The 11,173-nt window shown below is 59.9% G+C and overlaps 1 protein-coding gene across 8 annotated transcripts; it reads right to left on the bottom strand.

Annotated features, from left to right (window-relative positions):
* Positions 1 to 435: 435 nt before the first annotated feature.
* Positions 436 to 10,571, bottom strand: FDXR (ferredoxin reductase; the record flags this gene model as incomplete). 8 transcript variants are annotated; one of them, XM_079726153.1, is made up of 13 exons in its annotated part: positions 436 to 852; positions 987 to 1,157; positions 1,781 to 1,952; positions 2,035 to 2,234; positions 2,368 to 2,452; positions 2,698 to 2,805; positions 3,821 to 3,922; positions 4,259 to 4,372; positions 4,565 to 4,687; positions 4,886 to 4,978; positions 9,245 to 9,316; positions 9,775 to 9,893; positions 10,484 to 10,562. In XM_079726153.1, the coding sequence occupies 13 exons, from the start codon at positions 10,560 to 10,562 to the stop codon at positions 722 to 724; spliced, it is 1,569 nt and encodes a 522-aa protein (XP_079582279.1). In that variant the 3' UTR covers positions 436 to 721. The 8 variants fall into 8 exon arrangements, with proteins under 8 accessions (XP_079582279.1, XP_079582286.1, XP_079582280.1 ...); XM_079726160.1 differs by lacking the exon at positions 9,775 to 9,893 and having other exon boundaries at positions 4,886 to 4,981; positions 9,245 to 9,342; positions 10,457 to 10,571; XM_079726154.1 differs by lacking the exon at positions 9,775 to 9,893 and having other exon boundaries at positions 4,886 to 4,981; positions 9,245 to 9,342; positions 10,418 to 10,562.
* Between the last annotated feature and the right edge of the window lie 602 nt (positions 10,572 to 11,173).

Here is an 11,173-nt window from a genome sequence, read left to right as displayed (position 1 = left end):
GCTGGAAACCAACAAAGGCGGGAAGGACAGAGTGGGGGACCCGCACGAGACAGAGGGGCCACAGGGCGCAGATGGGGCAAGCTGCTGCCCAGCTCCCTCTTGTTCTCTTTTCTTGTTTGGGTTGTACTGGGGACTAACCAGGGAGGGGACCCAGCAGTAGAGCCAGCAGAGCAGGCAGTGTGCCTGCCGTGTGGGCAGAAGGCAGGTAGGCTGCAGCAGCAGGGCCAAGCTGAGAAAAAGACGGTGGGTGCCAGGACTGGCTGCCAAAACCCCTCAAGCCCCCAAGAGGCCCCTGAGCAGGGAGCTGGCTCTGCAGCGCCACCTGGTGACTGGAGGGGAGCTGCAGCTGGAAGGTGACCCCGGGCCCCAGAAGAAGTCGCACATCAACCACTGTCCCTCGGTTGCAGGTGTTTTATTTCCAGCATATTTCCGACCTGGTGACCCTCCACAGTCCAGCAGGAGATAGGCAGGAGGGAGGAAGGTCAGCCTGCACCTGCACCCATCCCTAACTAAGGTTATCTCCTTGCTGAGAGTTACCCACAGAGGCAAGAGCGACCTTCTGGCACGAGGAAGTGCTCAGAGGCCCCTGGAAAAGGGGCAGCCAAGGCCCCACGCCAGGACGGCCAGGCGATGCAGCTGTGGTGCAAAGTCCTGCTCAGATTGACCTCGATCCCTCTCCCCCACAGCACTCCTCCCCTCCGTGCCTGCTTGGGATCTGGTCTCAGCGTCCCAGCAGCCGCAGCATCTCCTGAGGATCCAGCAGCTTCTCCCTGGGCTTCCCCGCACCCTGGCCCCGGGACACCTCCTCAGCATCCAGCTTCTCCCAGTCCGAGAAAGACACAGGCCAGACCCCTGCGGCAGAGGGAACACGGGTCACTGCCTTCACCTCCTCCTCTACCCCAGCCCAGAGCAGCCCCCTTCCAAACAGTGAAAGGCCCAGGGACCCCTCCCACCCCACCTCCCAGGAGCTCACACAGGGCCCAGACCTCGGCTGCCGAGCAGGGCCTTGACGGCCGCATAGCCAGGCCTGGGGCCAGACGGCAGCAGCCCCGCTTTCAGGTCCTGCAGCAGAATCTGGCCGGTGACGAAGCTGTCAGTCATGGTAGTGGTGATGACACCTGTGGGCCCCCGCTTCACCCAGCCGCTGCAGTAGAGGCCTTGGAGAGGGGTAACAAGGGGGTAAGGAATGGGGAGTTGGCTGGACACCCCTGGCAAGCCTGGGCCTCAGTACACACACATGTGCACACGCCTCCATACACCTCAAGGCCTCCCAGCATCCATCAGCCGGGCCCACTCTGGCCGCTGGCCCACTGCCCTCAATGCTTCCCAACCTGTATTTACCATGTTATCCCCCCTTACACCTCAGTGTCCCTGTAGACCAGGAGCTCCCTGTAGGAGCTGGGTCCTGCCCACCTTGTTTCAACAGGCTCTCAGTAAACACTGAATGAATTAATTAATGACTAGACAGGTATGTGGATATTAAATCAGGCTGGAAGCTCGCTGAGGCCAAGGGGCTGCTGCTTCATCTCCAGTCCCAGCACTAGGCCTAGCCCAGAGCAGGCCTCAGTAAATTGAATGACTTAATAACCAGACATATGTGTGGGCATCTCAGCTAGACTGGGAGCTTCCTCTAGGGCCAGGAGGAGGCTGGGGCAGGGCCAGGGTCTTGGGACAGGGCCTGGCTCAGAGCAGGTTCTCAATGCATGTCACCAGATGAATGAATGAATGTGAATGGCCCCGGGAGACACCAGCCTCCCTGTCCCCCACTGCACCCTCTCACCTGGCACATCCACAACCCGGCCCTCCATATTGGGGATGACCCCGAGTTTGGGGTCGAAGGGCACACTGGGGTCGATGGGGCGGCTCTTATACCCAATGCTGCTCAGCACCAGCCCACAGGGGAGGTCCTCCACGTCTCCAGTGGGCACTGCCCGGGTGGCCTCACCAACACCCTATGGGGAGAGGGTGGGAAACACCAGGCTGGGGCTGGGGAGATTTGAGAATGGGGGTGTCTTTGGGTAACAGGAGACTCACCTCCAGTCTGGTGACTGCCAGGCGGATGCCTGCCGCTCGCCGCCCATCTGGCGAGGGCAGCACCTGCTGAGGGCTTCGGAAAAAGCGGAGGCCCCAGGCGCGGGAGGCTGATGCCCAGCGGGCAGCCTCCGCCACCCCTGGCTTCTCCGTGGCTGCTCGAAGCAGTAGTTCCATCAGCCGCTTCCTCGGACGAGGGACCTCTGTTAGCAACACAGAACATCTCAGGGCGGTGTCCGGGTTACAGCCCTCTCCCCTAATGCCCTCCCCCGAGCCCTCTCTGACCTAGACCATCCCCTCCCTAGTGAGCCGGGGGGCCGGGCCAGGGCCCCTCACCCTTGATTCTGTCCTGAAGGCCCAAGAAATCCGCAGGATCCAAAATGGGCCGAGTTCCTGGTAACTGAATCATCTCCCGAAGCTCCTTGGTGGTGTGGGTGGGGAGTGGGGGAGGAGTCAGGCCCAGAGCGCTGTCCACTCTTGAGCCCACCCCAGAACCCAGCCCAGGTGGGAGACACCACCAGCTCCCACCAGCACGGAAGGCACTGGGCCCCAGGGGGGCCTGCCTGGCTCTCCCTCTTCCACCCCAGGCAGCTCTGCCCTGCCACACCCCCCAAGGAGCAGACCATCTACTTGGGACCCTGGCCCCTCTCCCTCAGGCCCCAGCACCTTAATGGTGAAGGCCACTTGCAGGGCTCCACGTCGGCCCACTATCCACACCGTCTTCACCTGACTCTGTCTCAGTGCCCCCAGGGCAGCCTCCGTGATATCCGTTTTCTGGCACAAAAGGAGGACCTTAAAATCGTTGGACACTGACAGCAGAAGGGACCTCTCCATTACCTGGGCCGTGAGAAGGTTGGCAGCCTGAAATGGCACCACTGCCCATCCCCCCGGTGGCCAGATGGAGCACTGCTGCCAATTCTGCAAATGGCTCCAATTAGTAGCAAACCAGGCCCACGCTCTTCATTCAACAAGTGTTTACTGAGTGTTTACCACGTGCCAGACACTGTGCAAAGGGCATGGGTGGCGGGGTGTCAATGGTGAGCAAAAGAGACATGGTACCGGCCTTCACAGAGCTTCTGATCTGATGGAGAAAGAGACTTATCGAATATTCAATAAAAAGTATAAAATTGCAGTGGTGACAACATGCTTTGAAACAGAAGTAGCCAAGTCTATGGGAGGAGAGTATAACAGGGAAATGGACCTATTCAGGTCCATGGAGGCTTCCTGGAGGAAGGGACAACTGAACCAAGAACTAAAAGATGCAAACAGGTTAACGGGCAGGAGGTGAGCTGAGAGGGTTCTGAGCAAGAGGAATGGTGTGTGTATACTGAAAACATTTTTTAAAAAATCCTATGAGGGCTTCCCTGGTGGCGCAGTGGTTGAGAGTCCGCCTGCCGATGCAGGGGACATGGGTTCGTGCCCCGGTCCGGGAGGATCCCACATGCTGCAGAGCAGCTGGGCCCGTGAGCCATGGCCGCTGAGCCTGCGCGTCCGGAGCCTGTGCTCCGCAACGGGAGAGGCCGCAGCATTGAGAGGCCCGCGTACCGCGCGCGCGCACACACACACACACACACACACACACACACACAGCCTATGTAGCTGCAGAAAGTGAAGAGGGAAATGGTATGAGACGAAGCTCACAGGCTGCCTTCTAGAAGGCCTCTGCCCAGCACCAAGGGGAAACAGAGGCTCAGCGTGGAGGGACGAGGCCCAAACCCTGCAGGCAGGGGCACCCTCTCCTTGGTGTGACCCCCCCTCCACCCCTCCGGCCCTTGACCTACCCACTCACCTCCAGGTGCTCAGGTGGCGTCAGCAGGATCCGGGCCACATCCAGAGCCACATTCCCCTGCCCCAGAACCACGGCCGTGTCACAGCTCAGGTCCGGCGCCAGCTGGAGGACAGAGGTCTGGATAGGGGTCCCCTAACCTCGGCCCCAGTCAGGCTAATCTCAGCCTCATGCCCAGTCCCCGGCCGCACCCTCAGGCTCCCCTACTCTCGGAAAGTCCACCCGCCCTGAGCTTCAGCTCAGGTCCCTCCACCCCAACCCAGCAACCCCTCTTCCCAGAGGCCTCCCCCCTCGGTCAGCCTGATGTTTCACATCTCATCTCACTGCGAGCTTCCCAGGCCTGTGGCTCCCTCTTCCCCGAGCTGCGGCAGCCAAGAGCTGCCCCTGGCCCCGGCTGAGGAGTGGGGAGGAAGAGGCAGGGGGAGTGTTCCCCAAACTCACCTCCCGGTTCTCAGGAAGCCCATTGTACCAGCCCACAAAGGCCCGGGCTGAGAACACGCCAGGCAGTTCCTCTCCGGGGATCTCCAGGGCCTTATGGTCCTCTGCCCCGTAGCTCTGAGGAAAGACCCAGAGGCCTCAGCAGCGGCTAAGGGTCCAGGCAGCCCCCGCCGGGCTCCCAGCGGCCTCCTTCCGGCTCCTCCTCCACAGCCTCCGCTGTGGCCCTCACCCCTAGGTCTTCCACCCGCTGTCACCAAGCACTGCGGCAGCCCTGCCCCACCCCCCCCACCCCCCGCCGTCTGCGCTCACCAGCACCACGGCGTGGTAGGCGTCCCGCAGCTCCTGCACGGTCACATCCCTGCCCACCACCACGTTGCCGTGGAAGGCACAGCGGTCAGAGTGGGCCGTCCGGGTAAAAGTGTTGATGACATTCTGCCGGGGCCCGCAGTGGGAGGGGTTAGAGGGTGGGGCAGCTCCAGGGCCCGTGGCTGTGCCGCCCTCACCCCACAATGTCCGGGGTGGCACCCCCCCAGAGGGCCTGGGGTCATTCCATGCGGTCAGGGAGCCTCCCTTCCCTCCTCACCTCGACCAAAGTCTCCAAAGCCCTGCTGCGAGCCCAGAGAGACCCACCTTCACCTCGGGGTGGTCGGGCGCCACGCCAAAGCGCACCAGGCCGAAGGGCACCAGCTGCTTCTCGTAGATGTCCACGTGGGCCTGGGAGTGGTGCTGGGGGAGAAGGCAATGGCTGGTGGGGCCGAGGGGGGCCCCTGTGGGTCCTGCCCTTCCCAGGACAAAGCAGGAGAGCCCAGCTCAGTGGGCTAACAAGGTGGCCTTGACCCTCTGCAAGGAGAGAGAAAGGCCCACGACTCCCCATCTGCCTAGAGAGCCGGGCTAGAGGAGTGGGCAGCACAGCGCCAGGGCAGCCGAGGCCAGACTTCAAGGACTGCCAGCCCATTGAGATGGCGAGAACTCTGGCCAACCAAGGAAGACGGCAGCTTTCCCTCCACTGGAGTTGTATCAGGGGAGCTTCTTCGTCTACTTGGGTCAGACGTGACACACAGCCCTGCCCTAGCACCCGCTGACACTTCTAGAAATGCCCAGCCCATACATGACCTGAGAACCACCCTTGGAAACTCATACCTGCTTTAGCTCTAGCCTCCAAGACCATCCTGTTGGAAAGTGGACCAGCAGGACAGAGACTTCGAGGCACAGCTGGGGCATGAGGGGAACAGAGGGGGATGGAAGTGGCCCTACTCCTAGTCGTAGAAAAAACAATCTCACTCGTATGTCGGTTCCACACTGCCTGGCCCTCAGCCCGGGGCACCCAGAGGGGCCATGGGGAAGGCTCAGGTTTGGGGGTCGGGCAGAAGAGTGTGGTGTAGCTCTGCCACCAAACGGCCGCATGGCCCCGGCAAGTCCCAGCGTCCGCCTGGGTCTCAGTCTCTTCCTCTGTAAACCGGGACAGATGACACGCCCCTCTCAGGGTTGTTGGGAAACATCCCGGAGGTCAGGATGGTGAGACTCCGGGCCACCAGCAGGTTCAGGGTCAAGCAGATGGGGCTCCCGTGGATGACACTACCCTGCCTCGCGCCCCGATCAGGCTCTTGCGCGATTCCACACTCCCGATTCAGTGGGACTCGAGGCAAACGAGCTCCCGCCCTCCAGCAGCCCTCACGCCAACAAAGCCTCACGCTCAGCTCCTCGCCTTTGTCCACATCCCACTGCCTGCACCCAAGTCCCGGCTCCCCACGCGCCCATCGTGCCTCCCGACTCTCCCCATCCCCCTCGAGCCCCGCTGACGTCGCTGTGCCCTTGAAGAGCTGCAGCTTTGGAGTCAACAGCCGCGGGGCCAACCCAGCCCCACTGCTATCTGACTCTGTGCCGCTGGAATGTTCCTTACTGGACCACAGAACATTCCTTCTGCTGTGGGGTTCTGGATGAAATGAGCAAAGCCTACACCCTTAGCCCAGGGAGTGACCTGCTGTGAGTGTTCAATCAAAAGCTGTCATTACCGTCACTGTGGTTTTCGTGGTAGTTGTATGTCACCACCTGGCTCACAAACCTTCCCTGGCTGTCCTGCTGTGGGGCAAAGTTCAAACTGCTGAGGCTGGAGGTCAATACCGGACGCTATCCGCCTTTCCATCTTATCTTCCCTTCTTTCCAGCTGTGGAGGCTTCCCTCCAGCTCACAGGGCTCTCTCCAAGGCCACCTCGGTAAGGCTCAATCCGCTGGGCCTGTTTACTGGTTCTCTCACAGGACTGGCCTCATCTTCCAGGATGCCCCTCTTCCCTAGCTCTCACAGGTCCCTCCAATCCCTCTGGCTGTTCTTTTCCAGGCCCCTTTTTCTCTGTCCCCCCTCTAACAAGAATATTCTCTGAGGTTCTTCCAGTCTGAGACCCCCCCTTCCCTTGCCCCCGCACACATTCCCTGGGGAATTGTCATCCGCTCCCTCCTGTGACCTCAAATTCCTGTGGACTTACTGATGACATTCTACTCTCTCTCTTCTGCCCAGACCTCCCACCAAGCCTGAGACCCCTGAACAGCTCACCCCACACACCTCACACCCATTGGGGTGAAAGTCAGTCCTCCCCTCCCCCAAACCTCTCCCTCTCAGCTCCGGGGTCAGAAGCTGGGGCTCCTCCCTGACTCCCCTCTACCCTGTCCAATCAGACCCCCATCCTCCCCACTGCTCCTCCGGCCACCAGCCCTGCCTCTCGCTCTGCTGTCTGCCCTGCAGGCAGAGAGAGGGCTCCAGATCAAAAACCGGGTGCTTTCAGACCCTTGCCTAAAACCCTTCACTGAAGCCAACCACCTATAGCAGCAGGCAGGGGTTTGTTTTCAAATGTTGATTCCTGGGCCCCAGACACAGTTTGATTAGGTGGGGACTAGGCCCAGAAATGTGTATTTTCACAAGTCCCCCAGGGGACTCTGATGGAGGGAAGGAGGTGGCCAGCACCAAGAGAAACTGCCTGAGTCCAAGCCGGTCAGTGGCTTCCCAGCCACAAGGATCTGTGCCCACCTACCTCCTCCAGCCTCTGCTCTCACCCCTCCACCCTCACTGCACACGCCCACCTTCCTGAACTCAACGGTCCCCAAACCCGCATTCTCTTTCCTCTGGGTCTTTGTCACATGGTTCTCTGTGCCTGGGGCCCTCTGGCCTCTTACCCATTCCCCTGCCCCACCGGGCTGCTCCTTCTCTCCTTGAGACAGCAATCTGGACATCACCTCCTCCAGGCTGGGTTAGGTACCCCTCCTGTACGCCGCCCCCGGCATCAGGGCCCTAGAATACTGCATAAACCCTCTTCCCACCACTCCACAAACTCCCACAATAGACTGTCAGGTCCTTGAGCATGGGGACCACGTCTGTCCTGCTCACAGCCACGTTCCCAGTGCCAAGCTGTGCCTGGATCATGTCAGTGTCCAGTGGTTGATTACTGAATGGCTCAGCGTGGAGCTTAAGAGCGGGCTCTGCTATAGGAGTGCCCACGCTCAGAACCCAGGCCTTCCCTGCTCAGAGGTGGGGCCTTGGGCAGCCTCGCTCAGTTCTCACCTGTGAAGCAAGAGCCATGCCACCTGCTTCGCAACTTGTCTTGGGGATGCGATGAGATGCTGTGCAGACAGTGCCTGACTCGGCTAAGTGCCACTGTCCCAAATGGGCTGCGCGTGTTCCCGCCACGGGAGCACAGCCAGTCGCTTGGAGCTCCCAGTGGGCCAGGACCAGCTTGTAACTGGCCTCGGTGCCCATCCCCCAGCACCTCCCCCAGGGAAAGTATGTGCAGGCTAGAGCCTTTGTTCACGCTGGGGACATTGAGAATCCTGCCTGGGAGGCCTACCCTCCTCCCCCTCCAAATTTCAGGCTCAGCTCGCACAGTGCCCCTTACACAGAGCCCTCCAGGACCTCCCCAGCCCCTGGGAGATCCCTGGTCTCCCTGCCAGCGCCCGTGCAGGAGGCCCTCTCCAGAGCCTGAGGCCTCCTTCAACTCACTTCTCCAGGAAGCACTGTCTGACTGACCCCACCCAACTGGGCTCAAGCTGGTCACTTCATCGTAATTAGCTCTTTCCCCTGTGCTGCTTGGAAGCCATGCTTAGGTCACTTTTTGGCAGGGTGACCGACTCATCCTGGCCTCCCCAAGACCCTCCCAGTTTTAACACTGAAAGCCTTACAACCTGGGCAAACTGAGCAGGTCGATCACCCTACTTTTTAGGTATTAATATCCGTATGTGTTTGTGTGTGTGTGCATGTAATTAATATATTCATCCTTTCTCCTCTCTCTCCACAGCAAGGTCATTGTCCTATGTCTCAGTCAGCCTAGGTCTCCCGCATCCCTCCCCCACCCCCACCAACTCACGCCAACCCATGATTCTCCCTCCCTCCTCCCTCCCCGCCAAGGTCTGCCGAAGTTTCAAGGGTAACCAGCAACCTTGGGGCCCTGCCCGCCAAGGCTTATACTATAAACCTTGAGACCCCAGCCATGGGGTGGTGGTGGGGGAAGGCGTGGAATGGAGGGTGGAGAGAAGGCCGGAAGACCAGCACGGCATGGGGAGGGCTGGAGCTATGGCGAGGAGAGTGCAGTGAGGCGCCTAAAGTTACAGAAATCCCTGAGAAGAGGGGGTGGCCTCAAAATGCAGGATGTTCGGGACAGAGTGGAGACAGAGGAGAAAGAAGGGAAGATGAGGGGCAGGACAAAGTCATCACGCAGGTGTGCATCAGCTCCCTGGAGTACTTGGCCAAGAAGGCATAGCCGACCGTCCACCACAGACCACTGACCATCACCCATGAGGCAAACACACTTCTCTTCTAGCTGAGGACCTAGAGTGGGGAGCCCCAGGTGACAAAGCATGCAGGAAATGTCCCGTCTAGATGGGCTGGGAGCCCCTTCCCCTTCAGGGATCCAGGAGTGCTTTTAAAACCCAAAGGAGTGGAGCTTGCCCTTAGGATTGGAGCAGCAGGTGAATCATGGGAAAAGGAACCAGGAGGAAGCGGCTTACCTTTAGCAGGTGTTGGGCGGTGTAAAAGCCAGCTGGGCCACTGCCCACCACACAGATCTGGGGGGTCTGCTCCTGTGTGGAGAACTGCTGGCAGAAGCCTAGGGCAGGGGGGACCGGGGAGGAAGGTCAGTTCAAGACTCCCTCCCCGGGACTTCCCTGGTGGAACAGTGGTTAAGAATCTGCCTGCCAATGCAGGGGACACGGGTTCGAGCCCTGGTCTGGGAAGATCCCACATGCTGCAGAGTATCTAAGCCTGTGCGCCACAACTACTGAGCCTGCGCTCTACAGCTCACGAGCCACAACTACTGAGCCCATGTGCCACAGCTACTGAAGCCTGTGCGCCTGGAGCCTGTGCTCGGCAACAAGAGAAGCCCCAGCAATGAGAAGCCTGCGCACTGCAGTGAAGAGTAGCCCCCACTAGCCGCGACTTAGAGAAAGCCTGCACTCAGCAACGAAGACCCAACGCAGCCAAAAATAAATAAAATAAATAAAAATTAAAAAAAGACTCCCTCCCCATCCCAAACCCCAACTTCAGTGTCCAACAGAAAACGGAGTTTCCCAGGCTTCACCCTCATCTGTGCCCTCCTTCTCTTTTTCCTCAAAGCTTTGGCGTTTGCAGGGTCCCTTACTTCATCTGAATTCCCAAAGGCTGTGTCTCCATCCAGAGCCCTCATCTCACCCATGAACTTACTATGCCGCTGAAGATGGCCTACTCGACAATCCCCATCACCCCTGAAGCTTCCCTGCTCAACACTTCTAAATTTTTCTCACCGGGTTCCCAACCCACCCAGCTAGAATACCACATCCTTCCAACAGACCCCATATCGCCCCTGTGGATCTCCCCAGAAGGCCCCATTTTACCTCTTCTTACCTCTCTCTCCACAGAGCCCTCTATTGCCCATAGAGGCCCCTGTTTCGCCTCAGACTTCCCTCTTGCCCCACAGACCTCCTATCACCCCCATTCACTCCTTCACACTTCTGTGCACATCATGGTCTCCCCTTCTCACTTTTGTTGACCCCTGTCTCACCTCAGGAGCCTCACATATTACCGCACAGGCCGCCATCTGCCCCTGTACACCACCCCCATCTCATCTGCATGAGTGGACCCCTCCAGTCTCGCCCCTGGTCCCCTCTCTCTCCCCTCTCCAGCCCTGCAACCAGCTTGGCTCCTACTCCTATACATAGCGCTCGCAGGCCTCCCCGCGCTCCCATTCAGCCCTACAGGTGCCCTGCTCCTACTCTGGGTGCTCTCGGAAGGAGGCGGCCGGGTCCGAGGCCATGCCGACCAGGGCCACCAGCGCCAACAGCGCGGAGCCATGCCTGGAAACAGCAACTAGCCAGCGGACCCGACCCCGCCCTGATCTCCCGCGCCGGCTCCGGCCCCGCCCCCGTCCTTCCTGTGACCCCGCCCACAATCGCGGCCCCGCCCCAAATCCCGCCTTCCACGCTCCAGGAAAGCACAGCGTGGCGGCTCCACCCCCACACCCGAAAGAATCCCACCGCCCTAATGAAAAGCCCGCCCCCCCGGTCCACCCCCTTCCGCTGAGGGCCCGCCCCCCAGGGCTTCCTGGCCGTATGTGACTCAATAAATTGCTCCGTAATCTTTACCCTCCCTCCAATTATCTGGAGCCTAGAGTTGGAGGAGAGCAAATCCCCATTGCTGTTTCAATCCCGCCTGAAAGAAGGAGCCAATTAGAAAGGAGCTTACTTTACTTACCCCACCCCCGGAAGCTGTCGTTGCTCGCTGATGACGCAGACGCCTTTCCCATTTGATAGCGTACCCCGGCTCGTTTCCGTCTCAGCCAATCACAAGCCAGGTTCAAGCGAGCCTCCCGACCCATTGGGTAATAACCACAAGAGTCCGGAAGTCTGGAAAAAGGGTCTCCAGGCGGGACTTCGGGCATTCCTTTCTCCGGCGCCTGGCGTTAC

Source organism: Hyperoodon ampullatus, assembly GCF_949752795.1.
Source record: "Hyperoodon ampullatus genome assembly, chromosome: 19".
Lineage (NCBI taxonomy): Eukaryota > Metazoa > Chordata > Mammalia > Artiodactyla > Ziphiidae > Hyperoodon > Hyperoodon ampullatus.
Note: the sequence above shows the minus strand (reverse complement) of the source record. Positions and strands in the feature narration are given on the sequence as shown.